Source organism: Felis catus, chromosome D3 (genome assembly GCF_018350175.1).
Source record: "Felis catus isolate Fca126 chromosome D3, F.catus_Fca126_mat1.0, whole genome shotgun sequence".
Classification (NCBI taxonomy): Eukaryota; Metazoa; Chordata; class Mammalia; order Carnivora; family Felidae; genus Felis; species Felis catus.
In genome coordinates, this window is record NC_058379.1 from 27,663,221 (window position 1) to 27,689,171 (window position 25,951).

General features: G+C 51.9%; 2 protein-coding genes across 12 annotated transcripts in view; both read right to left on the reverse strand.

Moving 5' to 3' along the window:
• The window catches only part of DGCR8 (DGCR8 microprocessor complex subunit), a 36,621-nt gene extending 22,236 nt beyond the window's left edge, over window positions 1–14,385 (reverse strand). Inside the window, exons 1-10 of one of the 4 annotated variants that reach the window (XM_045042127.1) lie at window positions 14,246–14,385; window positions 9,325–9,553; window positions 8,553–9,226; window positions 7,916–8,075; window positions 5,667–5,809; window positions 5,222–5,504; window positions 2,906–3,103; window positions 2,543–2,644; window positions 1,682–1,780; window positions 77–159 (exon numbers count right to left, since the gene is read on the reverse strand). In XM_045042127.1, coding sequence (XP_044898062.1) covers window positions 77–159; window positions 1,682–1,780; window positions 2,543–2,644; window positions 2,906–3,103; window positions 5,222–5,504; window positions 5,667–5,809; window positions 7,916–8,075; window positions 8,553–9,215 — 1,731 coding nt within the window. In that variant the 5' untranslated portion in view covers window positions 9,216–9,226; window positions 9,325–9,553; window positions 14,246–14,385. Of the gene's footprint in view, window positions 1–76; window positions 160–1,681; window positions 1,781–2,542; window positions 2,645–2,905; window positions 3,104–5,221; window positions 5,505–5,666; window positions 5,810–7,915; window positions 8,076–8,552; window positions 9,554–9,969; window positions 13,783–13,882; window positions 14,009–14,245 lie in introns of those variants that run through there. The other 3 variants (XM_023241649.2, XM_019814888.3, XM_045042126.1) reach the window with 3 other exon arrangements.
• Window positions 14,386–19,818: 5,433 nt separating this feature from the next.
• TANGO2 (transport and golgi organization 2 homolog) overlaps window positions 19,819–25,951 on the reverse strand; it is a 36,386-nt gene continuing 30,253 nt past the window's right edge. For 5 of the 8 annotated variants that reach the window (XM_045041335.1, XM_045041332.1, XM_045041330.1 and 2 more), the window contains 4 exons: window positions 24,522–24,644; window positions 24,026–24,179; window positions 22,453–22,557; window positions 19,819–20,859 (listed from right to left, as the gene is read on the reverse strand). In XM_045041335.1, the coding sequence (XP_044897270.1) occupies window positions 20,739–20,859; window positions 22,453–22,557; window positions 24,026–24,179; window positions 24,522–24,644 (503 nt within the window). In that variant the 3' untranslated portion in view covers window positions 19,819–20,738. The remainder of the gene's footprint in view (window positions 20,860–22,452; window positions 22,558–24,025; window positions 24,180–24,521; window positions 24,645–25,951) is intronic. The other 3 variants (XM_045041333.1, XM_045041331.1, XM_011287900.3) reach the window with 3 other exon arrangements.

A 25,951-nucleotide genomic window follows, 5' to 3' on the forward strand; every position in this document is an offset into this window, starting at 1 on the left:
GCACTAGTGAGGAGGGTGGGGTGCGGACACTGCACTGGGACCACAGCTCCAAACAGGGCAGGATCACAACACTCACCTCAAGTTCTTCACTGTCTTTGGGCTTCTCCTCAGAGGTCTGTTTGACAAAGTCAGGGATAAGGATCTCCAGCGTAGCTCGGGCTATGAAAAGAAAAACCCCAAGGGTGAGGGCTCAGGCCCAGCTTGCTTCCTAACTCCAGAGCAAGCTACATGCTGACTCCTGTGTAGGGCCAGAGTACCCACGGCTCAGAGGAAAGCAAGGGCCCTGGGGAACAGCAAGCAGCACTTCACAGGCAGGGAGAGCAGAGGACGGGAGGTGCACATCCTAAACAAAGGAGGCCGTGGGACAAGCATTAAGACTGTGGGCAGCCTTGTAAGCCACACCGAGCTGTGTGTACTCTTGCCCTGAGGTACTTGTAGCAGGCCAGGCAGCGAGGCCTGAGGAGTGAGCAGGCTGCTGAGTGTGGCAGGGAAAAGCAGAGCGATTGGACAGATACTTTGGAGAAAGCATATGCAGGATGGAGCAGAGGGATGACTCAATGCTGAGCACAGGTTTCTGCGTGAGCAGGGCTGCCACTCACCACTGGGGTGGGGAAGTGGGGGGTGCTGCAGAACAGGGGAGGGGCAAAAGTCTGACCCTGTAGAGTTGTAGGTGCTGGCAAGACATCCGAGTGAGGTATCAAGAGAGCAGCTGGGGTCTGGGCAGAGAAGTGGATCCTTGCACATGGGGAGAGCAGAGCCCCACTGCCAGGACGTTTCCACTCCCACAATGAGCCCCACTCTGCTGGTTATGTGCCCCATGACCTTAGCAGCACCAGTTTGTTGGGCTGAAAAAGGCTTTTGTCAGTTTTCTGCCTAAAATGGACAGCAGGCCTTGAGGGAGAACCCGTGACGAAAGGATAGAAAGTAACGTATTCTCCCAATCATCCTCAGCATACATCACCAAAGAAAGCAACTCCAAAGGAAATTCTGAGTCACGTGAGCAAAAGCACTTTCACCACCCTCGAGACCTGATGAGAATGTGATAAACCAACATGCTTCATGCTTTGGAAGACACAACAGAGAAACCTCAAGAATGGAATTGTGGGCGCCAGTGTCTGGGTACACCCAACATGTACCATGCAATGTGCTCTACTCCCAAGAAGAGGTCAAGTAATCCTAATGGTGAGGCACAACGGTTTCCATTTTAACCAGAAACATAGGCCTTCCCAGGGATCTGACAGGCTATGTTCAATGAATGGCGGTTTGAAGGACTCAAGAAATCGTCCTCGCACATGTCAAAACCACTCAAGGAGAATGCTGACTGCATATGTTTCCACCTGTTTGTCATCTCCTAAGATGCCCACGTTTTGCTCAGTTTAAATACAAACCCGCTCTAGTATGCATGCTAGGCACAGCCTAGTCAGCTCTGTGAGAGGTGGGGACAAGGTTGGAAGATTCTGGCCCAGCCTCCACCGAGCAGAGGTTTGCATTTTCTACTTTTATTTCTCACACTTTACTTCCTCTACTTGAGTCTTTTCCAAAGAGCACATACTTTTAAAAAACCAAGGTAGATGATTACATAAATAAAATGGATTTGCTCTACCCCCAGCCCTCCCCAGCTAAGGGGAGAGGCAGACACAGTAGGTAGCATGGGTCTCTGACACCCAAATAGGCACATTACCAGCTTTATTCTTCGCAAGTTTTTTGCTGCTTGCAGTTCCGGATCCATAGGTCACACCATCAATGGTCACCGAGGCACCAAAAGGCTCACTTGGGTTCTCTTAAAATTAAAATTATTGCTTTAAAAACACTTGCCAAGACATTAAAAGCATGCACGCACGTATACATACAATCTGCTGGCACCAAAAGACAAGGCAGGGTCAGGGCTGCTGCTGGAGGGCAGAGACAGGGGCTCCCGAGGCATGGAGACAGGGCCAAGGGTTGGTCAGCAGGCAAAGAGCATGCCAGGAAAATTTTGGGAAATGGGAGACTACGGGTTCATAAGCTGGAGGGGAAACAGGAGGCCAGAGGCCAAGCCGGGATAGGGATCAATGTCTATGAAAGATGGACAGAGGGCTGTGAGCAGCGGAGACACACAGATGCAGTTAAGTCAAAGAAACAACATGAAAAATAATGCGTGACTCCTGGGTTCAGACTTCCAAGAAAAGGACAAACTGGTTTTCACAAAGGTGTGATGAGGATGGCCACAGGAGACAGCTGGTGGGAAGTGTAGGCCTAAGGCCACTCCATCCACCTGGGGGCAGGTGGAAACACAGCAAGGGAGGCCTTCCTTGGAGCAAGAAATGAACAGAAGGTGGGGGTGGAGGGAGCACGGATAACGGAAGGGGAAGCAGAAGCACTGGCCCTCAGAAGGGGCACACTACTGTGAAAATGACCTGCCCACCTGCAGTGCCCTTCTCCCTGCCCTGCCTTTTCACTCCTATCCCAAAGAGTGGGGCTAATGGTCAGTTCCCGCCTCCCAGCCATGACCCCAGCAAGGTGTAGGATTCTTCGGGGCTGAGATGGGGGAGGTCAAACTTACCACATTCAAAGAAATTATAAACAGGGCGGACCTTGAGAACTCGCTGCATGTACTCGTGCAGGATGCAGACCTCGGACTTCCCGTTGGGGTTAATGACAAATTCTGTGACAAGAAGGCCTATCTCAGCAACAGCATGAGGACCTGCCGCAAGCTAGCACTTGGGACCTGGCATCACCAAGTTAGCGACTCACTCACAATTAGGGGCTCACCACCATGAACACAGTGCACCTCTGCATTCATAGGGTAAACATAAGCTTTGAAGTAAACGCAATTCACACACAAAGCATATGTTCTAAGACCATCAAGTGAAAAACAACAGTATAATCAATCTGCCAATGATAAAATTTACAAGCCCCAACTCACCTTTCTTTGTGGGTGCATCCTGCACAGACAGAGTGATGAGTTTTTGATTGGCTGGCAAGATGGGCCTCTCAGACTCTGCCTGTTTACGTTTCATTTCTCGGTTAAACTGCCGCCGCTCAGCCCAAGTCCTGAATTTCTTCACAGTGACTTGCTCAAAGTCAAAACGCTTTTCCAAGTAGCTCCGAAATTCCTCAAGATCTGTGCGGATTTACCAGAGAACAAAATTGCTAATTTCCAACATAAGAGTCATGTTTTCTCTGCCCACTGAGTAGGGCAGCAACGGGCTGCCCATCAAACAGGTCCCACCACACCATCCCCATTCTTTCACTTTTCCTTTCAAAGAGCAAAGAAAGCAAAGGATCAGGTCCCTTCACTCTGGTAGCTCCTCAAATTACTCAAGTTACAAACCTCTAGGATGCTCTTTTAGTTTATTTGGAACAAGAACAATAAGAAAAAAGGAGAAAAAGAAAAAGTTTTAAAAACAAACAAAAAATCAGATGGCCTTCAAGCCTTTTTTCCCTGTATCAAAACAGGTACCACAGCAGCCAAAGTGCTATGCATCCAGTGCACACCTTGCACTCTCCCCTCCGGCACCCTGGCCCCAAGCACACTCAGCAACACAAGCAGGTGGCTTGGGCCTTGGCACTGGTCATGCCTCTCCCCACACAGTCCCTGGCCCATCCCCACTGTTCACCACCCACCCCACTCAGTGAAGTTCCCAGGGGCCTCCTGCTTTTACTGTTGCACCCACTACCCCTCTCCCTCCCAGGACATCCTAGAGAATCACGTCAGCCTAACTGGTTTCTTACTCAAGTGTAAGCCCTGAGGCAGGGACTGTCATGGCTCATGGCCAGCCCAAAGAGCAGTGCTGGTGGAAGCGGAGGGAGGAGTTCCATGTGTGAAGACTGAGGAATATAGGGTTAAAACACAAAGCTGTGAAACAACGTACCTGCACCTACTTAATTATGCACCAAAACCACATATTTCTTTACATGTGAATGCAGGGAAGTGAGTCTGCCAACAAGTACAAGTGGTCAACCTCTCCCATGGGAATGAAATTAGAAATGAAAGGCAGGTGTTTTCAAAAAAACAGGAACACATTCAGGTGTTATGTGTGCCTAAAAGATAGTATGAAGAAAAAAATCTCTATGATAAAGGCTGAAAGCAAAAGCTCTCTTCAGCCAGGTCCTGAGAAAAGCTCCAGCACCCGGACAGAAGACAGGGGAGGCTGACGTGGATAAGGAGGGAGACAGCAGGCAGGCAGGTGTGGGGAGAACGCAGTCTGTCCACTGGGGAAGCTGGGGGCTAGTGACACACCCTGCCTTTCCCCAGACACCTCTCTCCACAGAGGCCACCCCTCTCTGAGACACCCTCCCCTTCTTCAGCAGTGGTGCTCCCCTGACCCCAGCTCTTCTAGGCTCCTCATACATAAGAGTTACAAGACAGGCTGGGCAGCAATACTGACAATATCCAAACAGCAATTACCAAAAATCCTCAAAAACACAAAGTCCTCCTTGAAATGAGATTCAGCAGGTGGGCTGAAACGGATCTGCCACCACTATAGAGACAAACTAAGAGTTGAATGAGGAAGCCTAGGGGCGCCTAAGTGGCTCAGTTGGTTGAACGGCCAACTTTGGCTCAGGTCATGATCTCTCAGTTCATGAGTTCGAGCCCCACGTCAGGCTCTACGCTGACAGCTCAGGGCCTGGAGCCTCCTTCGGATTCTATGTCTCCTTCTCTCTCTCCCTCTTCCCTATTCTCACTTTGTCTCTCTCTCTCTCTCTCAAAAATAAACATTAAAAAAAAAAAAAAGAAACTAAATGGGGAGGCCTAGGCTAAAAAACACACAAAAAAAGAAGAGAAACACCAACACAGCCAAAAACAATAGTGGGATTGAAGCAGGAAATGTCCACAGAATAGTGGTCATCCCCCAGTGCTGAGTCCATGGATTGATGAAGCTCACTTTGAGCCCATCAAGGTAAATCAAAACAATGCCAGGAGAGCACATCCTGCTGAAAAACCAGAATTTCAGGAAAGGTCACAAAAGTGACTGGAGAAAAAGGCCGATCTGCACTGACTGTAGCCACCTCTGTGGCAGCACTGGCCATGTGGGGCCTGCAGAGCAGGTGGGTTCTAAGATCAGGAGACGCACCTTTCTAGCCACATAAGAGTGGACACAGGTCCCCAGAAGCCCCTTTCTCACAAACATAACTAGGAACAAGTGGCCTTCAGCAGTAGGAATGTAATTGAAGGGAAGGTGTGGAATATAGCCACATCCCTGCAGATGGGTCCCAACCAACAAGGAAGGAAACTTACCAACTGATTCATCCTTGCACACCTCGACCTTTGCCTTCACCTGCCCCAGGGCCCCAGGGGCAGCCTCAGCCCCCAGCGGGTCCTTCTCATCAGGGGGCCCTGAGTCAGCTCCCATGGAGTCAGGCTCTTCCAGGGGGAACTCCAGCTCCGCAGATCGGCTCAGCGGCTTGACAGGGGACACTTCCCCACTGGGGGCAAGCTCACTGCTTTGCTCTCTTTCCTCATTATCCTTCATTTTCTTATAATGCAGACAGGGAATGCTACTCAGAGGAGGATCGTGTTTCTGCGGATAGTGAAATTGCAACACAGATTACAAGGATGACCCCAAAGGTCTGAACATCCGATGCCTTCCACCTGCCTCTGCTTGGCTACGATGCAAGTGCAACGTGTGTGTGTTCAGTCTGCAAACTTACAAGACTAAATTCATGACTGATGCATCCCCTACCCGTATGCTTCCCGTTCCCAGGAAGTACGGCCTGGACCAGGTGACCACCCGAGACTCTCTGTGTAGGTACACGGGGACTCCAGAGTTATGGAATGTCATGATCCATCCATCAGGCAATGGTTCCGTAGGAGGACGGCCACGACCTACATAAAGACAAGAACATCCCACAATCACTTCAAAAACTCTCCGAGTTATGGAAGTCTTCAAAATTACAAGCAGATGAGAACAGTAAAGCCAACCAAGTATTGAAAAAAACCTCTAAGAACTAGGAGAGTAGGGGAGTACCCTGCCCTCCTCAGAGCCTGTCCCAGCCCCATCTGCTGCTCAGCACCTCCTATGCATGAAACTGCTCTCAATTGTTGTGTTTACACAGCTCTAACCCATAGAACCTAAGTTCCTCCTCAACACAGGAAGCTGTCCACCTTGTTCACTGCTGTACTCTTAGACCTAGAACAGCATGTGGTGCATGAAGGAGCCTGGGATGAGATTCTATAAGACACAAGTCATAGCCTCAGCTGCTGCCTGCACAGCTGTGGGCATCAAGGGCATTAATTCCTCACTGCCTGCCTTGGCTGTGGCCAGAGGCACCCCAGGGACTGGGTTAGCTTTGCTAATAAATTACATGTCTGTCGACCACTGCTCCCTGTGACTGGATAACATGCCTTCATTGTACCTAAGCTGCATGCTCTCACTAGCATGTGAAACACAATTCATAAATTTCTAAATCAGTTCTTGCTAAAGCATGTAAACATGCAGTCATAGAAAAAGACTCAAGACTTGTTACCCACTTGACATCTGCCACTGACAGGCCTGGTTACTGGGAAAAGCACAAAGATTCAACGGAAACTTAATTATCTTACAGGTACTGGGTGCAAGTAAGAAATTTAGAAACAAAAGGAAAAAAGCAAATGAAATCTAAAAAATATACATACAATAAAATGGCACCAGGGACTCTCATGGTAAAGGGAGTGGTATCCCAGTGCCAGGTCCCCACCCGGCAGTGCTAACCCCTGACCTGATACCAGAACATGGCAATACATGGCACTACTGGCAGGTGCACCTGGATCACTCATCTGTGACAACCAGCAGTCATAAAGTTGGCCCAGCCATCTGAAGAGCTCACATGCAGCTCACACGCCGCCTGTGAGCATGAGGCCCATGCTGCAGCTCCTGGGAGGCTGCACTATGGGGCAGGCTGCCAGGTGGGTGAGGTGGAGAAGGCTGCAGAGAGAAAGGTACAGGACTGCCCAGTGCAGGCAGGCCAAGTAGCATGCCTGCAGTCACAGGCATATTGTGATCCTGTGGGCCACTCAGGATGAACAGGACTTTGTCTGCTCAGATTGCCGAAACCACAGAAAGAGTACAAAGCAAATCTCTGGAGGCACCGAAGTAAAGACTGCCCCCACACCCCTTCTTCCCAGAAGCTGAGGCCCTAGGCTTATCCCCATCTACAGCTGATAAACCCAACACCCATCCTGTTCCAACCACTAGCTAACCCAGGCAGACACGTGCCAGCAGCCAGCACTGCTGACACGTCCACTCTGTAGTCAGAGACAGGACACCACCGACCCCTCAATTTCCTCCCATCACACCAGGCCACTTTCTGCAACCCGGCCCCCAGCCTAAGGTCTCAACTGTGTGCCCAAGTCCCCACGCATCTGTTCAGCCCCTTTCCACTGCCTAATCTCCACCTGGACACTCACAGGTACCTCCAGGCCAGGAAAGCTAGAAACTGACACCGACTTCTCTTATACCTATACCACACTGGCAAAGCAGCAGCACAAGCATGTCACTGGGTGCCTCCCAACTCCCTCCACCACCCCCCAAAACCAAGTGCGGCTTCGGAATACCTTTGCCTCTACTGAATCCAGAACCCAGACTGCAACCATCCCCTGCCGTCGTGCTGTACCTGCCTCTGGCCTCAGCCTCCACACCCTCTAGTTGCCTATCTTGTCATCTCCCAGCATACAACATTCCCTCCTCCTCACCCCATCAGAAGTGCCCTCCCCATTCCTCTCCACAACACCAGCTGCTCTGTGGTGTGTATCCACAGCAGACACCCCAACCTGCCCCTGGGTTGTCATGCAACTGTTACATCCTTGTGTCTTATCTGTTTCCCCTTCATCAGACATGGCCGTCCTCCATCAAGTAAGTGCTCACTGCCCAGACCACCACCTGGCACCCGAGGGCTCTCAAACCTACACTTCTGCTGTCCCGCAAACACACTACTTTCTAACCGGCTGACTTACTTTTTAGCACTGTTTTAATCTTGGTCATCATTGGCTGCACACTTGTCTCTCCATCAGACGGATGGTCACTGTCTCCTCCATATTTCTCTTCCATTCGCCTCTTTTTGGGAGCACAAAGGCCCTCTTCCAGCAGAGCATCGACATCGTTGTCAAAATCATCCTGCAAAACATGCTGTTCAGACACCATGGCCCCCGGAGCCCGCGTTCCTGTACCGTAGGCAAATTTAACAGCATTAGTGAGAACAGACACAGAAATGAGGCACTCTCAAGTGGGGCCTCGGTATGCCTTTATGTTGCGTGATCATCTGAAAAACAAACAGGATGAAACTGACAACTGCAACCAACATGCTTGATGCTTGATACAGGTACACATCCCACCAGGAAGTGCTTCTCAGCAGCACCTTCCAACTCAGGTTGCATAGAGTACAAGGTCGACTGCTCAGCCAAACCTTTGGAAAACTTAAAAACCTGGACTTCTTACGGCTTTTTCTTTTCCACATTAACGTCATTCCACCTCATATGGGTTTTTGTTTTTGTTTTTTTCTCTGCAACATCAGCTTTCAAAAGATGCTGCAGTTCCCAACACCTCTCTTTGGGTTTTGCTAAGAGTGCTCCAAAGGAGGGGTCGCCGACATACCTCATAGGAGAAGTTCAAGGCCTCTTCATCCACTCTGTCTCTCTGCACGATTGCTTTAGCCGTGAACCCGCCTCCTCCTTCTTCATCTAGCTCCAAATTGTCAGTAAAATCTTCTAACTCATCGAGCACTGCGTACTCCACTCTCTTTTCCTGATCCAGCTCATTCTCCTCATCCTTCTTATCAGCACTCTCACCCCCTACGCCTACCCCGTTCCCAACACTCCCGCCAAAAGGACAAGCATGCACGTCTCCACTGACAGGGCTAAGGGCCAGACCGCAATCTGCGCGAGCGTCGCGCTCCACTCCTGTGTACAGCACCTTCCTGTCCTTACTCCTGCAGCTCTCGGTAAAGCTCACGCTAATCTTTACATCCTTAAGCAACTTAAGGTCAGGGGAGAACTTCCGGACCGCAGGTGCGTGCCGGGCGGTGCGTGGGCTGTGGCCACTACAGTTCGGGTCTATGAGGAGGCGGGCCTTAGAGTAGGATCCTTTGGAGAGAAGAGAAGCTCCGTAGAAGTTGAGCGGGTCCTCAGCAGGGGATTCGGCCTGTCCATCACCACCAGAGCCAACGTCCATTACCTCTGCATCACTGGACGTTTGCAGGGGAGGTGGTGGAGACTGTTCACGGGGCAGCGCTTGGAGGGGGCAAGCTCGGTTCTCCATCACTGCTTCTCCTGCGGGCTCACGCGGGAGAGGAGAGGGACTCTCATATGTCTCCATAGTAAAAGTGGTTAAGACTATTTTAAAAGACCAGAGTTTTAAAAAACCTTACATAAATCTATACAGCTAACATGCACAAGTCCGTTGAGACCCGGGTACCGTCCTGCCCGCGCTGCACACGCTGGCGGCTTAGTCAAGCTGGCCACATTGCTCTTTTCATTAATGTAGACAGCTTTTAGAACCACTGCCTCAATTATTGGAAATCACAATGCACTCAGCTTAAATGACTGACGACTAAGCGAGTCTGTCTTCATGCCAAAGTGGCACCTTTCTTCTTCCACCTGCAAAGAGATTTAAAAACATCGTCACAAAATGACAGAAACCTTCTGCTTCACTGGCACTGAGAACCAAATGCTATTAACAGTGTAGTAAAGAACTTAAAATACTACTGCCTTAGAGAACCTTCTAGGCTTCGAAACAAATTAGCTCTATGCTTTTCCTTCAAAACCTAAATTATAATTTAAGTCCAAAGTTAAATATGTTAATTGTCCACTGTAATTCCTACTTCAGAAGCACAAAAACAGTATTATCTTAACACTCAAAAAAGATTTTAAAAAACTAGGCTAAACTTCACCGCAGCATTCCCCTAACTCAGTTTATTAGGTAAGCAAGCTCGCGGTGCAAGGCTGCCCTTTCCAGAATACACATAAGGTGTGTGGCCTCCCTCTGGCCATCAGAGCGACATGGATCCACTCACCTGCTAGGGCTGGGTCAGTCAGAGGGCGAGTGCGAGACCCTCAGCTCAACTCTGCGGCACTAGGGCCTCAGAGATACGGCCAGGCGCTCTGCTACCCAGGGACCCCAGGGCTCTCCTGGGCCCACAAGGTGGCACGTGGACCGGGACAGTGATGCAGCGTGCTGAGGTCGCCAGAGGTGGCATGGTTCTGTTCCCAGTAGAGGAGGGGGTGGTGGCTGTGGGGAAGGGAACCTGGCCAGGGTCGGTCGGGGGAGCCTCAGGAGACAGCTGGAGCCAAGGCACAGGAAGTCCTGGGTGCCATCTGGGGCCTGGCTCCATCCTGGGGGCAATAAGGAGCCACCAAGGGTCAAGTGATTCACACACCACAATTCAGTCCCTATTTGAAAAAGGGGACTGACTGCTGTGCCAGGCCCAGTGCCTATGCCCAAGGCATACAAGGCAGTCCTCCAAGCCAGAGGACAAAGGTGTGAAAGAGGCTCTGCTGACAGGGCTGGAGCCCTCAAGAACAGTGAAGACACAGAACTGACCACACTGCTGACCGTGCAGAGGTGGAGAGCAGAGACAAGAGGGAACTGAAGGTGAATGAGGCTTCTCCCCTGGAGGGTCCCCGTGTTCCAGTATTCAGGCAGAAGCCTGCAGAGGAGAATGGACGGAGCCTCCAGGCAGACCTGTCCAACAGGTCTGAGGCGGCAGCTCTGCAACTGTGACTGGCCCAGAAACAGAAGGCCAGACAGAACACATCAGCGAGGTGGTAGTTGCCAAAATCACAGTAGAGAGGCTGCCCAGAGAAGCAACATAGACCAAGAAGAGGGTTGAGGATGCCACTCTGGGAAGCTTCCCTTCAGAGAAAGGACAACAAAACGGATGACATGAAAAGGCAGGTCAGAGGGACAATCCAAAAACCCAGAGGTCCGAGGGAGGGCCAGACATCAAAGCAGGAGAAGCACGTGCAGACGCAAATGTGTATGCACACACACTCCCACGCCATGCTGACACACACACGCATGAACATGCCATGCATATGGGTGCAGATATGCACATGCATGCCCATGCCCACCCAGGGCAGCTTGACTGGCTGCACAGATAGAACAGAAGACAGCAGACATCACACATTTAAGAAGTTTACAGTGAAGGACTAGAGCGTGGTGGTTGTAGTTTCAAGGTGATGCAACGTAAAAACCAGAGATTTGTTTAGATTTAATTAATTCATTCAATCAATATTCACTGGCCATCTACTCTAAGGGATGTACTACCACCAACAAGAAACAAGGTCCCCACCGCCTGGATGCAGTTGGAAGGGCCATGACCACTGAGCTGTCACTCTCGTTTCCTAGATTCTAAGATGTCCTTACATTTCTGAATTCAATGGAAATTTAATGATACTTCCCCCAAAGGTGTATCTGTTAAAGGTGCTAAAGATCAAGGGAATACAGCATGTGGATAACAAGACACAGACCTGCGGTAAACGCTAAGGTGGCTACAACCGAACAGGCAGGAGGAGCACCAAGTGTAATAAGGCCAGTCTCCTGGCAACCAACAAAGATCATTTCAGAGAAGGACAGACAGGTCAGCATGTTCAGTACTACAGAACACAGATCAAGATCCAATCTGTGCTTCTCGGGGCTGAAAATGGCGGGGGGAGGGGGGTTGAAAACAATGGGTGGTACAGGACGAGGACACCTGCCACCATGTTATAAGGCCAAGCAGCTGCCAGGATCAAAGCACAAAGCAAAGATGATAATGACCCTGGAAGAGGTACAGAAGGTGGAGTCAGAGAGCTGTAGAGAAAGAGACCGTTCTTTCTCCCTGGGAGATCAGGAAAGCCTGCCCAGCCCTTGGTGGGGGCGGGGGGAGGGAGCGGGCAGCAGCTCAAGGTTCAGAGCTCACAATGGAGCAGTCTTGGGTAAGTTCCTTATTTTCCTCTAGTAAGCTTGTTCTACTCATTCAACAAGTGTTTGCTGAATGCTTTCCATGTGGCACATGTAACCATTCTAGATGCTAAGGACACAATGGACAAAATCTCTGCCCCACAGAGCTCACATTTTAGCAGGAGAGATGGACAAACAACCAAGAAAAGGTGAGAAGTATTCCAGAGAAAACAAAGCAAGGAGTTGGGGGAGGGGAAGCAGTTTCAGAAAGGGCAGACTGGCTGTGCAGCCAGAGTCCATCTGTAGGCAGAAGAGAGTGAGCTAGGAGGGTGGGAGGAGGGGATGTTCCAGGTAACAGAGAAGAACAAAGGCCCTGGGGCAGAAGTGCAGGTAAAAGCAGTGTGCTGAAGGGTGGAGTGAGACAAGAACTGTAGCCCTTATCTTGAGAGATGGGCTACTGGACAGGAGGGTCCAAGCAGTGAGGTCACATGATCCAAGGACAGCAGTGGCAGCCAACCCTCAGCCAGGCCCTGTTCTAAGAGTATTAGGCATTCTCACAAAGCACGGAGAGAGGTTAAAGACAGAAAAGTTAAGCAACTTGCTCAAGGTCACACAGCTAGAAAGTAGTGAAGCTGCTTTACCACCCAGGCTAGGTGGCTCCCCTCCTCACTTCCTTGGTTTTACACTATCTTACAGTTTAAAAGTACCATTCTGTGTCCAGAAAAACTACCATGGGTGAGTAGAGGGAAGAGCAAGGGTGAGAGCAAAGAGAAGAACTAAGAGGCTCACCAGGCAGTTCAGAGTAGCATGATAAGCTGGAGGTGTTAAGAAATGGTCCTGAGTGTTGCACGGAAGCCTAAGAGAGGAATCCAGGTGACTCTAAACTCAAGAACAAAGCTGTCATGCATTGAGGAGATGAAGGCAGCATGAGAAATGTTGTGGGGTGGGTGAAGATCAGAGTTTGGTTTTTGGACGTGGCTACTTGACATCAAAGTAATACATGGAGACATGGAAGAGGCAGCAGCTCAGAAGGGAGGCCTGGGCTGGAGAAGGCAATGGGAGATGTCAGGAAGAGGGCATTAAAGCCAGGAACCTGGATGAGACCACCAAAAAGGGGAGGGCAACTACTATGAGGGACCAAGACCAGGCAAACCAGTGAAATTCAGGCTTCCTACCCCCAAGGTCATGGTCAGATTATAAAATCATCCCCAGGAAGTGCCCTACAGAGTGCCTGGCCGTAAAGGGGCTCAAAGAGTGACTCCTGCCATCGGCCCCACTACTGCTTCAGCTGACTGAACACATGGACGTAAACCTTGCTTGCCAAGTGGACTGTGAGCCATCAGGAGACTCGCAGCAGGCTCCCCTGGATCCCTGGCACATAGGGTAAAACCAACAGGCTTGGATAACACCCTTCACTGAAGTCCACTTGCTGGGGTGGCCATCGAGGCAGCAGCTGTGATGTACAATGCTGGGGCTGCTGCCTTTCGGTCAAGCCTCTCACACTGCAGCCTCCCGCCCAACCCAGCAGCAGTATGACCTCATCCATTCCTTTTGTCATCCTCTAACAGACCTCACATCCTGTACTCACAGGCGCACCGCTGACTGGCCATTCACTCTCTTTGGTGAGTGACAGCCTGCGGCAGGGTTTGGGCCAGTCTGCCAAAAGCCCCGTGACTGGGAGTCCAGTCTGCTGCCAGGAAACAGAGGGTCTCCACCTGGTGGTTGTCCTCACAGTCACCAGCCCTAGCCTGGACTGCCGTGCATCAGATAACAAGGTACATGCAAGCATGCAGAACAGCAAATCAAATTCCTACCATGAGCAACCCAAGTCCATCGAATGATACTTGACAGGTATCACTATCAACAGGTTGCCCCGCTCCGTTTATTTTTACCACGACCATTGTTACAACACAACCACAATCCGTCCATCTACGTGACACTCAATCCATGAGCATTTGGTGGAGAAAAAGACTTGGGCGACTTTTCAGATTTCCCAAACTGTTACACCCGGCAGGGTCCTGGGCGAACACTACTCTTGTTCATACCTTTCCCGCCTGAAAGCGACGCTACACCTTCGGACCCACAGGGCAAGGGGCCTCTTTTCATTCGGGCTGTTTACCCGCGCGGGAGAGCGACCGGAGTCGGCGTCACCTGGGCCTGGGGCCCGCCCCCCCTCCACCCCCAACGGCGGGACCTCCGCCTCGCGTTCTGAGGCCCGCGGCCATGATGCTTCACAAAGGCTGGGACTCCGCGTGGCTGCCCCGCCTCGCGCCCTCCCGCCCCGCCCCGCCTCGCTGCCCGGGCCCTTAGCCCTCGGCCCGAGAAGGAGGGAGGGGAAGGGCGCGCCCTCGCGCAGGCCGCAGCGCCCGCCCCGACCCCGCGGGGCGCCCCTCGCGCCCCGCACCTACCTCCAGCACCCGCGGCCTGCCCGAGCTGCCCGCAGCCCGACCAAAGCAGGGAGACCCTCACGGCCTGGCCGCTACCGCCACGGATACCGCTATCTAGAAAGGCCGCCCAAGCTCTCTCCGGTCGGCGGGACCCGCCTGCCGCGCGGGGCGAGCAGAGGGAGGGCCTTGGCGGCTCGCGGCCAATCCCTGCGCGCGGCCACCCCGCATTGGGGGGACCGCCGAGCGGGCTGCGGAGGCTGCCAATCGGCGAAGCGCAGCGCTAGCGGCCACGGCGCTAGGCCCAATAGCGCGGCCGCGTGGGCGGAACCAGGCGCTCAGGCCCCGGCCGCGCTAACGGTCGCCTCCTGGGCGGGGCTCGCCGTGCGGAGGGCGGCGGCCGCGAGGAGCGCCGGGAACGGGGAGCGCGGGGAATGCCGGGAACAGGAGAGCGCGGGAAGCGCAGGGAATGCCGGGGGAAGGAGGAGCACAGAGGATGCCGGGAACGGGAGAGCGCGGGAAGCGCCGGGAGCACAGGGCGCCTAGCTGCTTTAGATCCTGCGGAGGAAAACATTCGAAAAAAAAAAAAAATGGGGGCGCCTGGGTGGCTGAGTCGGTTAAGCCTCGGACTTCAGCTCAGGTCATGATCTCACGGTTCGTGGGTTCGAGCCCCGCGTGGACCTCTATGCTGACAGCTCTGAGCCTGGACCCCGCTTAGGATTCTCTAGGATTCTCTCTCTCTCTCTCTCTCTCTCTCTCTCTCTCTCTCTCTCTCTCTCTCTCTCCTTCTCTCTCTCTCTCTGCCCTTCCCCCGCTTTCACTCTGTTTCTCTCAAAGATAAATAGACGTTAAAAATTTTTTGTTAGATAATGCGGACGACACAGTACACAGACCGGCATTACACGTCTCCAATTAAAACCATTAAACATAATCATTAGGAAAAAAAAAACCAAAAACAGACATATGCTAAACTGTCCGGCATTTTTCCACTCGGTAATAACACACACCGTTTCAGAAACTTAAGAAAAGGGAGGGTATGAGTAAAATGGGAGAAGAGACAGTTTATCCTTAGACCAGAATTCCAGTGAATAAATGGAAATAGAACATCTCCCTTTTGGCAGCCTGCACAAACCTGCAGACAAAAGTCATGGATGCTAAAAATAGTGGGCAAAAGTGTGAGAACTGGCACGGACTTTTTTTGTTGTTTTACGGAGCTGCAAAGTTTCTCCCCGAGACACTAATTTCAAAGGTAAAATAGTAACTGCAGTGGAGAAAAACCTGAGACACCACCTAGCCAAATGAAAGAGATCACCAGCAAATGTATACACTTCCAAACATAAAATTTACACTTTAAAGATGTACCTTCTAAGGACTCCTGGGTAGCCCAGTCCGTTAAGTCCGACTTCAGCTTAGGATTTCAGCTCAGGTCATGACCTCATGGTTCGTGGGTTCAAGCCCCAGGTAGGGCTATCTGCTGAGAGCTCAGAGCCTGGAGCCTGCCTCGGATTCTGTCTCCCTCTCTCTCTGCCCCTCCCCCACTTGCATTTTTTTTCTCTCTCTCTCTGCCTCTCTCTCTCTCTCTCTGTCTCTCAAAAATAAATAAAACATTTTTTAAAATGTACCTTCTGTGGTATACTAATGAAACCTCAATAAAAATAAAGACAAAAGTCAGCACCAGCAAAGGGACATATTGTGGGCCTCTTGAAGGGACATGCATGACTGACTTGTGGGTATTTCTACCCAAAAGACAAAACCTGAATGAAGAAAGATCAGACCCAAATGAGGTACATTCTACAAAAAAATTGGCAGGTGCTTTTCACGTGTCAAGATCATTCAAGTCAAAGATACGCTGAGAAGCTGTCTTCAATTACAGGAGACACAACTAAGTGTGATGTGGGATCATGACCCTGTATTGGAACCTGACTCAGGAAAGGGATATAAGTGGAACAACCGGTAAAATTCAAATAAGATCTGGGGCACCCGGGTGGCTCAGTCTGTTGAGCATTTGACTCTTGATTTCAGCTCAGGTCATGATCCCAGGGTGGATCCTGCTTAAGATTCTCTTCCTCTCCCTCTGTCCTTTCTCTCTCTCTCTCTCTCTCTCTCTCTCTCTCTCTCTCTCTCTCTCTCTCCTCTCTCTCAAATTAAAAACAAAAAAATTCAAAGTAGGTGGTAGCTGGTGGTATTATATCAACACTAATTTCCTGGTCATAATCATATTACTAGAGCTAGTGATAGGGTGTTAATAGTTGGGGGACTGGGGTGAAGGACACTGGAATATTTTGTTCTATTTTTTCAAGGTTTTAGTTAAGTTGAAATCATTTCAAAATGAAAATATTTTAAAAGGTAGGGAAAGGGGCACCTGACTGGCTCAGTCAGAAGAGCATGTGACTCTTGATCTCAGGGTTGTGAGTTCAAGCCCCATGTGGGGTGTAGAGATTACTAAAAAACAAACTTGAAAAACAAAAACAAAAAGGTGGTGAGAGAGAGTATTGCAGGTGAGGAAGCTAGAGGCCTACCCAGGCTCATCCGTCCCTTCCTACCCCTTTTCTGTTCACCTGGCTGCTCCAGTGGTTAGCACAAGCTACTTCACAATAAAATGTGAACGAGCCCCATGAGGTTCTGGCTCCTGGACTTGGCCAAGGGAGGCCAGCTTCCCTGTGGCTGGGCAAGCTGCTGGCCCTGGCCCAGTGGTCAGAGCTCATAGGAACCATTGGCATGGCACCATCCAGCCTTAGCAACCTCTCCACACTTTGTCATTTGCTTGGCAAGTTGCCTCAGCCTTGAGACCTCAGACACACTACAGCTGGCTTCCCACAGTCTCCATCTGACTCCATCCTCAGATAGATGCCTAGAAGCTGGAACTCTAGCCCAAGCTGTAGGAGGAAACTTTTCTCTCTGGGTTCCTGTTTCCACCTGAGCCCAACTCACCCATGAGCCAGGTATCTCCTAAAGAGCCTAGATGATGCTATCTGCTGGCAGATGAGACCAAAAAAAACAGGTGTTGGTGGGGGGCAGAGGAGGGGTTGTGGGGGGAGGGAGAGGGATGGGAGGGTGTCTCTGCAGGTAGAAGGCCAGCAGCTCAGACCTGCCAAGACAAGCCCCAAGGCCAAGCTGCATTCCTGGACTGGTCTTGTTTACTTACAGATTTGGCTTCCATATTGGTCAGCTCCACACCTCAGACTCCATGCCAACATACCTCAACTGGCTGTTCAGAGCTAGAGAGCAGAAGCAGCTCATCTAGGAAGGGGCATCTGAAGAGGCAGTGAATTCCCCATCCATCTGGGAAAAGAGGACCCATACAGGGGACTCAGGGATCTGATGCATCTGGTGATGAGCAGAGAGGACTAGCTAAGCTATGCCAAGGTCAGGTCCAAGCCTTCCGTGTGGCATGCCAAAAGCACTTCTAGAAGGGATAGTTTCCTAGGGTCCCTTCTAACTGCAAAAGGGTCTCACTTCAAGGCCTAAATGAATGGCAGTTTGGGAAGTGCCAGCAATGTCATACTTGGCTCAAATGTCTACTTGGCCTGAGCATGAGGATACAGTGATGGGCAAAAGAGGAAAGGCCTTGCCTTCCTGGAGCTCTCATTCTGACAGGGAGGCATTCAAGAAACAATCAAGCAAAATGTATAGCATGTTACAGTGCTAACCACTATAGAAAATAGAGCAGGGACCAAGGCAAGGCAGATTGCAACTTTAGATGGGATGCCTCCCAAGACTTTACCAAAGAGTTGCACGATGTGAGGGAGAGTGTGGTTTGGATATAGGGGCAGAAGAGTTCTTCAACCAGAAGGGACAGCAAGTGCAAAGGCCCCGGGGCAGGAGCTGTGCAGAAAGCATGGCCAAGGGTGGGGGCAGGGGCAAGGGCAAGGTAAGTGAGGTGATGGGGGTGGTGCAGGGCAGCAGATGAGACCAACATGGGAGGGCCATGGTCCAAGGGAAGACACCCCAGGATGTACCTTGTCCTCATCCTTCTCCTTCCTGGCCTCATGACTCTGCCTTCCCACCTGCCAGGGGACTGACACACTATTATGGTATCTCCCCAAGCTTCAATTTCCTCATCTGTAGAGCGAAGGTCACAATTGTATTAGTTTGCTAGAGTGCCATAACAAAGTACCACAAATGAGTGGCTTAAACCACAGAAATTTATTGTCTCACAGTTCTGGAGGCCAGAAGTCTGAGATTAAGGTGTCAGCAGGGCCACGCTCCCTTGGAAGGCACCAGGGAAGTATCTGTTCCAGGTCTCTCTCAGCTTCTGGTAGTTTCTTAGCATGACACATCATAGCTCGTCTTTATAGGCCATTCTGCCTGCATGCATGTCTGTCCCTGTGTCCAAATTTTCCCTTTTTGATACAGACATCAGTCATAATGGATTAGGGCCCACCCTAATGACTTCATTTTATCTTGATTACTTCTGTAAAGACCCTAATAAAGGTCACATTCTGAGGCACGGGCACTAGGACACCAACAGATCTTTCAGGGGGCACACAACTCAACCCATAATGATAGAACTACATCTTGGGCTGCCCTATCTTCAGAGGACTCAGGCCCTTGGGGAGCTCAGGACAGGCTGAGGGCAGGAGTATCCCATGCAGGCCCTGTCCTTGGGTAGAGGCAAACAACTAGGAAAGTCTTCAGATGGCTTTGCACCAGCCCAGTGGTGCCCCATGAGGGCTGACACGCCTGGCCAGGGTGAGTGCTGGTGTGGAGCACTGGTCCATGATGTGGCATGGCCCACTGAGGCAGACGAAGGGCATCAGCAGTACCCAGGCTAGGAGCCTGGCTCAGTACGGCTCAACCAGCAAACGTGGGACTTGGGGCCAGTTTACCCCTGGGCCTGCAGGCATGGGCTATGCTGCTGCTGGGGATCCCATTCAAACTTGACCATGCTCAGACACTTTTCCTCTGAGTTCAAAATGAGCCAAGGAGGACATTGGGCCCCTGAGGGGTGCTTGAGGTGGTAAGAGGGAAGGGTTGAGGAGGCAAGTAGGACCCAGTGCAGGTCCACACCCTACCCCAAGCTCTCATTGGCTCTGAAAAGGCCAAGTTGGGGGTCAGCTGCAAAGGCAATGGAAGCCTGGGTCTCACCACTGGACACACGTGGGACTCCTTGATGCTCAGCTGGGGCCAGGGACAAGAATTCCCAAGTGCTTGTCCAAAACCAGGATCCTGGGGTTAAGAGACACTCCACTTGTCCTCTTGCCCTGAAACCCACTCCTTCGTACCATCCCCTGGCCTCCACAGTCCACTCCAAGTGCAGGCTCGATCACACTATACTCTCAGGAGGTTCCTCTTCACCCAGATGAGTCCCTGGTTCCTCAGCCCAGCTCAGGAGGCCCTGTATCTGGTATCTACCGTGTCCCATACACACAAGCTCTCTCAGACCCCAGCCTCTGCCCAAGGACAGATGGATGGACAGGTCAACGGACCCTCAGGTTTCCATCATGATGCTCAGGAACCCATGAGCAAAAGAAGAAAGTGGGAAGAGGCTCCTTCTGAAGAAAATGTCTTGGCAGCTCCTGCAGGCCAGGAGAGCAACCCCACTGATCCCCTGCACAGCTGTCCCCCCATCACACAAGGATCTGAAATGCACGGACTCACCACACCTCAGAGTTTTATTATCAAGGTCTCACGTTCAAGGACAGATTCCTATGAAGTCCGACTCCCCAAGGAGAAGGGAAATAGAAAGGGTTGGCTGTGTCCCATCGCTGAGATGGGCCTGCTCAGGACCCATGACCCCAGTGGGCAGGCAAGTAGGTGCCTGAGAGCCTGGCAAGGTGTTTCAGCATACACAGGACCCCTGGTGCATGCAAGACCGCTCCCCTCCCCCACAGGACCACCCCATGCACATAGGAGATCCCCCAGAGCACAAAGGACAACCAACCAGGCGGTGCTTCTGTTATGAAAGCAGGTTCTTCTGGAGTTGTTCTCATTTCTCATTCCAAATGGGGCCTCTCCTCTCTAAGAGCAAGTCTGGTTGTCCAGAAGTGGACTACACCCAGGAGAGGAGCCACTCTTAAACAACAGTCTACTCCTGTTGTTTTGGTCAAAGCAAAGACCCACTAGCCAGAAGCACATGTGGATGTGAGAGGCACACCTCTGCCTGTGTGGCACGCATGTGTGGGTATGCCTGGGAGTATGTGTGTGTACCTCTCTGTTGCTCATATGTGCATGTGCGTGTGTGTGTGTGTGTGATCATGCACCTGCAGGTATGTGTGGAAACATGTGCCTTGAGTATGTGCCTCTGTGCTTGGGCAGGGGGTAGGCCCAGGTGCCTTCACACATGCATAGCACACCTGAGCCCCCCTCAGACCTGGCCATGTGACTCTGTCACTCCCACTGGCATGAGGGTGGACCCTGAGCTGGACATGACAACACAGGTCACACAAACACCAGAGGACCCTGGTCCTGGGGGATGCTGGCCAAGTCACAGGCAGTACATGTGATAGTTCCTATCCATACTAGCCCTTGAGGCAGGGTCTTCCTGGAGCCCAGTGGCCACATCCAGGGGGAAGGGTTAGCTCTGCAGCTTGAACTCGTGGGTGCTGGTCTCCCAGCAGGAGGGGTCCTTGTCCAGCATGCTACGTTCTGTGAAGGTCACATGCCCGTCCGCGTCCACAAGGATGACTGTGTTGGTTCTGAAAGAGAGCAAGGGGCCCACGTTTAGCCCTCTGCCCTCAGCCTCCTGCCTGCCTGTCAGAGCCCCAAATGAGGCCTCGGTCACCGGGAACTCTCTCCTGTCCTTCTTCCCCACTACCCATCCCAAATGCTCAGTGCACCTTCTCTCCTCCTGCCAGCCCTCCCCAAGGCCATACCTCACTTAGTCAGCACCTGTCTCCCCCTGACAGAGGGCAGGCACCAGGTCCCTGAGCAGCCGAGCACAGGCCAACACCCAGGATAGGCACACACATGCTGAAGACTGGTCCAGCTGCAGCTGGACCCAGCAGCCACACACTCAGCCAGGGAGCAGACCTGGCACTCTGCCTCATGCACATGAGTACACGTGAGCAGGAAAATAAGAAAATAAGTCTATGACAGAGGACAAGCTTGAAAAAAACTGATGCCCTGCCACTTGCCAAGGGAAAAGCCTGCCCAATGGAAAGACCACCATTCAAGTCTATAACACTCGGGTGCTGGAGCATCAGTGCTGGACATTGACACCACCCTGACCCTGCCTACCATCCTATCCCCCAGCTAGAGGGCTTGAAGTTGTCGTTTCCTAGAGGATGAAAGACTTGGGCTGACCTGAACCCGAACACCAAGCATACTTGCAACATCACCATGCACTCAGAGTACATGTGACATCACCCTGGCATCACTCAGCACTTGCCACCACCCAAGCACCCCATCCCTGAGTCCTTACGGCTGTGGGCCCCCAAGAGCTTGGCCTATCCATCATAGTCACGGCAAGCTTCCAGCCTGGAAGGAGGCTGGTACCCATGGGGCCTGGTGTAAGCCAAGTCCAGGCAGATGTGGCTGTGCACATGGCTACAGTCGGCCTATAGGCCAGGTGGGCCAGGTGCACACTCCTGGAGCATCCTGGCTGGTCCAGAAGCCTACTCTCTTCTGTACTTCCCAGGCAGGTCCAAGTATAGCATATGGGCTACCCTGGGCAGAACCACATGGGTGGACTGGGCCTCCCTGACACACACGGAGCCAATCTTCCTCTGCCCAGGAGGGAGAGACAGGGAAGGAACTTGTTGGCACAGGAGACACTGATGCCAACAGCTCCTCCCTCCCAGGCATTCTCTCCTTGCAGCTGAGACTAGTAGTTGCCCTTCCATTAGGTGATGTCCCCAGGCTGAGATGACCTAATAATCCCTGCCCTGGTCACACAGGGAATGTGACAGGCTCAAGGACATAGGGCGAGCGAGGGGAAGTCCGGGCAGTGGGACCTCTGCGCCCACAGGGATTTGCCAACCCAAGGGTGCCCGTAGCCATCCCAGCTCCCCTATGGCTGTGTAGGGAGCAGGAAACAGCCCAGGAGCCATTCTTGCAGCACCCATGGGAGCTGCATTTCATGCTAACATTAACTAATGCTAACATTAACATTAACTCATGCAGGCATTTCATGCTAACATTAACTAATGTGGTATCTGCTGGCCCCATAAACCCCCAAGCTGAAATAGCACCTGCTTTTAGACAGGGCAGAGGCTCTGGGATCCATAGAGTTGAGGGAAGGCCAGATTCCTCATGGGACAGGACTGAACACACCCAGCAGCCCCTCGTACCTGGTGCCATAGCCTGGGCAGCGCACACACACAGCTGCGTACTTGCTCAGAAAGGGCTGCACATACTCCCTGCCCTGGTCCTCAATAGCTGGATCTGGCAGCTGCCTGGAAGGAAAGAGGAGGGGTCACCATTGCCTCCACCCACCCAACCTGCAGCCCCTCCTGATGTCCTCAAAGCCTGCGGTGCCTAAGGAGCCCACCAGCTTCACAAAGTGGTTGGGGAATCCATGAGGGCTGTTCTGTGCACTTTCCTGCTGAAGGCCTCAAATCTCAGTCCAATTTTTTATTCAGGACTCCATCATTGAGCCCCGGCTGCCAGATAGTGATTGCCGGGCCAGTCCCCGTTCCAGAACCACCAGGAGCCTTCCCTAGGACCGAGGGACATGAGCACCTGTGAGCTGAGCACTGGGGAAGGCTCTGATGAATCTGCAAATGGCAGGGGTCCATCTAGTCAGAGCTGTACAGGGCCACCCACAGGAAGGACAGAAGCCATCTCCCGGAGCAAACTCACCTTCCTGTCTTGGTGAGGTTTGAGTGGTTGGGGTGCTAGGGGTGAGGGCCTGGCTGAGGGAGTCACTGGCCCCACACACTCCCTGCCTACTCCAAGAGGTACCCCACGGGCATCCCTCCATGTGACAGGAGCCCATTCAAGCCCTGTGGCTTACAAGCCACTGAAGCTGGTGCTGGGACCACAGCTGTCAATCCAGGCAGCCAGGACCCCATTTCAGGCCATAGGGGATGGCAGACAGTGACCAAGGGCCACATGGACTTGCAGCTGAGCATAGGACGCTGGGCCAGCCCAAGTAGGACTTTCCTGAGGGGCGGCTGTGCTGAAGCAGAAGAAGCCGTGGTTCGTGGTTTGGAGAAGAGAGGGAGAGTAAGCAAGGGGCCAGGAGGGTCTCAGGAGAGAAGAGTGGGAGGCAGCCCGTGGAGGCTCCTCTGAGGGGCTACAGGGCATCTGGGCAGGATAGTGGCCTGGCCTGAGTATGGGCCACATTACTGAGTGGAAGGAAGGTAGCTTGCCAGCACCTCTGACCCCCAGCTGATGGTCAAGACACACCAGAGGGTGGTGTCCCTATGGCAGATGCCCTGTGCAGAGGCCACTGAAGTGCCTGAAGGAAGTCAGGTCAGGGGCAACTTTCCCCCAGGCAATTCCTGGGACAGGCATGTCTGTGCCACAGCACTGATAGGACAGCATGTTGAAAGGACAGTTAACTTCATGACATACTCCTAGGTCGTCTGCTTGTTTCTGTGGTTTGCGAACTACTGGGGAGCTTTCTACAATCTCCCAGTAGCTGTGTGTGGACACGGGGAACCTCCAGCTACTCTCTGTCCCACAAAGGCCTGCATCGAGCCTCTGAGAGCACTGAGCTTCCAAGTGCAGTGGCCCAGGAGGGGAGCAGGTAGGAGAGGAGCAAAGAACAGTGTGTCCGTACAGGCTACCCCAGGGTGAGGAACGTGTCCCAGTCCCTTCCATGAGCCTCCCAGGACAGGAGAGCCTGCCTGACTCTATGTCCAGGGCTAGGGCAGAAGAGGGATGCTCTGATTGCCCCAGCTGGACCTGCCCACTCACGCCTCATCATTGTTGAGCACATGCAGGAGCTGGGCGATGAGGGCATCCTTGGGCAGCTCCTGGCTCCGCTCCACGGCGTCCAGGAAGAGCTGCTTTCCAAAGCACAGCTTCCTCCAGGGTGTCTCCAGCAGTGCATTGCTTAGTCCATAGGTCCCTGCAGAAAGGGGGACACTCCAGCCGGTGCAGAGACCTCACTGTCTGAATTCAGGGTAAACGCCCACCCACCCACCTACCCACCCTGGGCAAGGGGCCAAGAGTATGGTCCGGGGGTACTGAGGCCAGGCCACCCCATACTCTAGCACCCTCTCTATGTGTATTTCTGACCCGTCTGTGTGGCAAGGAGTGGAGAACTCAACACAGCAGGGCATTCACAGGAGACCTTGAGGCACAGGTGTCAAGTGGCCTTGATAGGCAGAATAATAGGGAATAGACAACCTAAATTCCGACTGGGCACAGGCAAGGGGATACTCAAGAAGGAACCATCTCCCCATCTCACCGCCATCTCTAAGCTGGAAAAAGCTGCAAGGTATGGATCCACCTGAGAAGGTCAAGGGTGGGAGAATCAGCAACCTGAGGCCAGAGGGGTACGTGCTGGATACGTCAGCGGTTAGGGAGCCTGCTAACATCACAAGAGCCTCACTCAGTGAGAGTGGGCAGGGCCCACCTCTACTCTATACTGGCCAGGACCCTGAAGGGGGAGCCATAGAGTCTCAGCACTACTTTCTCCGAACAAGTTCTCAGTGGGTTAAAAGAATGTGTGACAAGAAAGAAAAGGGTTTCTCATGTCAAAAAAAGGAGAGGCACGGCCTTGAAGTGAAGAGGCCCCTGGAGCCGCAGGCAGCAGTGGCAGGTGAACTCGGAGTCATGCACCCTGAAAGATGCACTGAGGACACGGAGCCACAAGCTTTCAGGTGAGGATCTCAACTAAGTCTGAGGTGGCCATAGCCACCTCCAAGGAAGACAGCCCTGGCTCTGCTGGGCCACCACGCTGGGTTATCATTGTGCTTTATCCATCAAGAGCAACAAGTTTTTTTTTTTTTTTTAATGCGAAAAAAATTAAAAATAAAAAAAAGAACAACTCAATAATAAAAATACAAAGAACCCAATTTTAAAAAATGGGCAAAGGACTAAAGAAGACAGATAAATGAATTATAAGTACACGAAAAGAGGCTCAGTATCATTTGCCATCAGAGAAACACAAATCGAAACCACCATAAGATACTTCATATCCACTAGGGTGGCTATAATCAAAAAGACAGACGGGGCACCTGGGTGGCTCAGTCAGTTGAGCATCTGACTTCGGCTCAGGTAGTGATCTCACAGTTCATGAGCTCAAGCCCAACATCAGGCTCTCTGCTGTCAGCGTGGAGCCTGCTTCAGATCCTCTGTCTCCTTCTCCCTCTGTTCCTCCCCCACTCATGCTCTGTCTTTCTCTCAAAAATAAACATTAAAAAAAAAAAGACAATAACAACTGTTGGTGAGGATGTGGAAAAATCAGAAACTCACATGCTGCTAGGGAGAACATAAATGGTGCAGCTACTTTGGAAAACAGTTTGGCAGCTCCCAAAAGAGGCTACACAGGGGCCTTACCACCCAGAAATTCCATTCCTAGGTATAAAAACAAGAAAGATGAAAACACGGGTCCCCACAAAAACTTGTAACAAGTGTTCATGGCAGCATTACCCACAACAGCCAAAAGGTGAAAGCAACCTGAGTGTCCATCAACCAGATGAATGGAGAAACAACATATAGAATATCTGGGCAACGGAATTATTATTCAGCTGTAAAAAGGAATGAAGCCTTAATTCATGCTACAACATGGATGGACATTGAAAACATGATGGTATGAAAGAAGCCAGTCACAAAAGGCCACATATTGTATGATTGCATTTACATGAAATATCTAGAACAAGCAGATCTACAGAG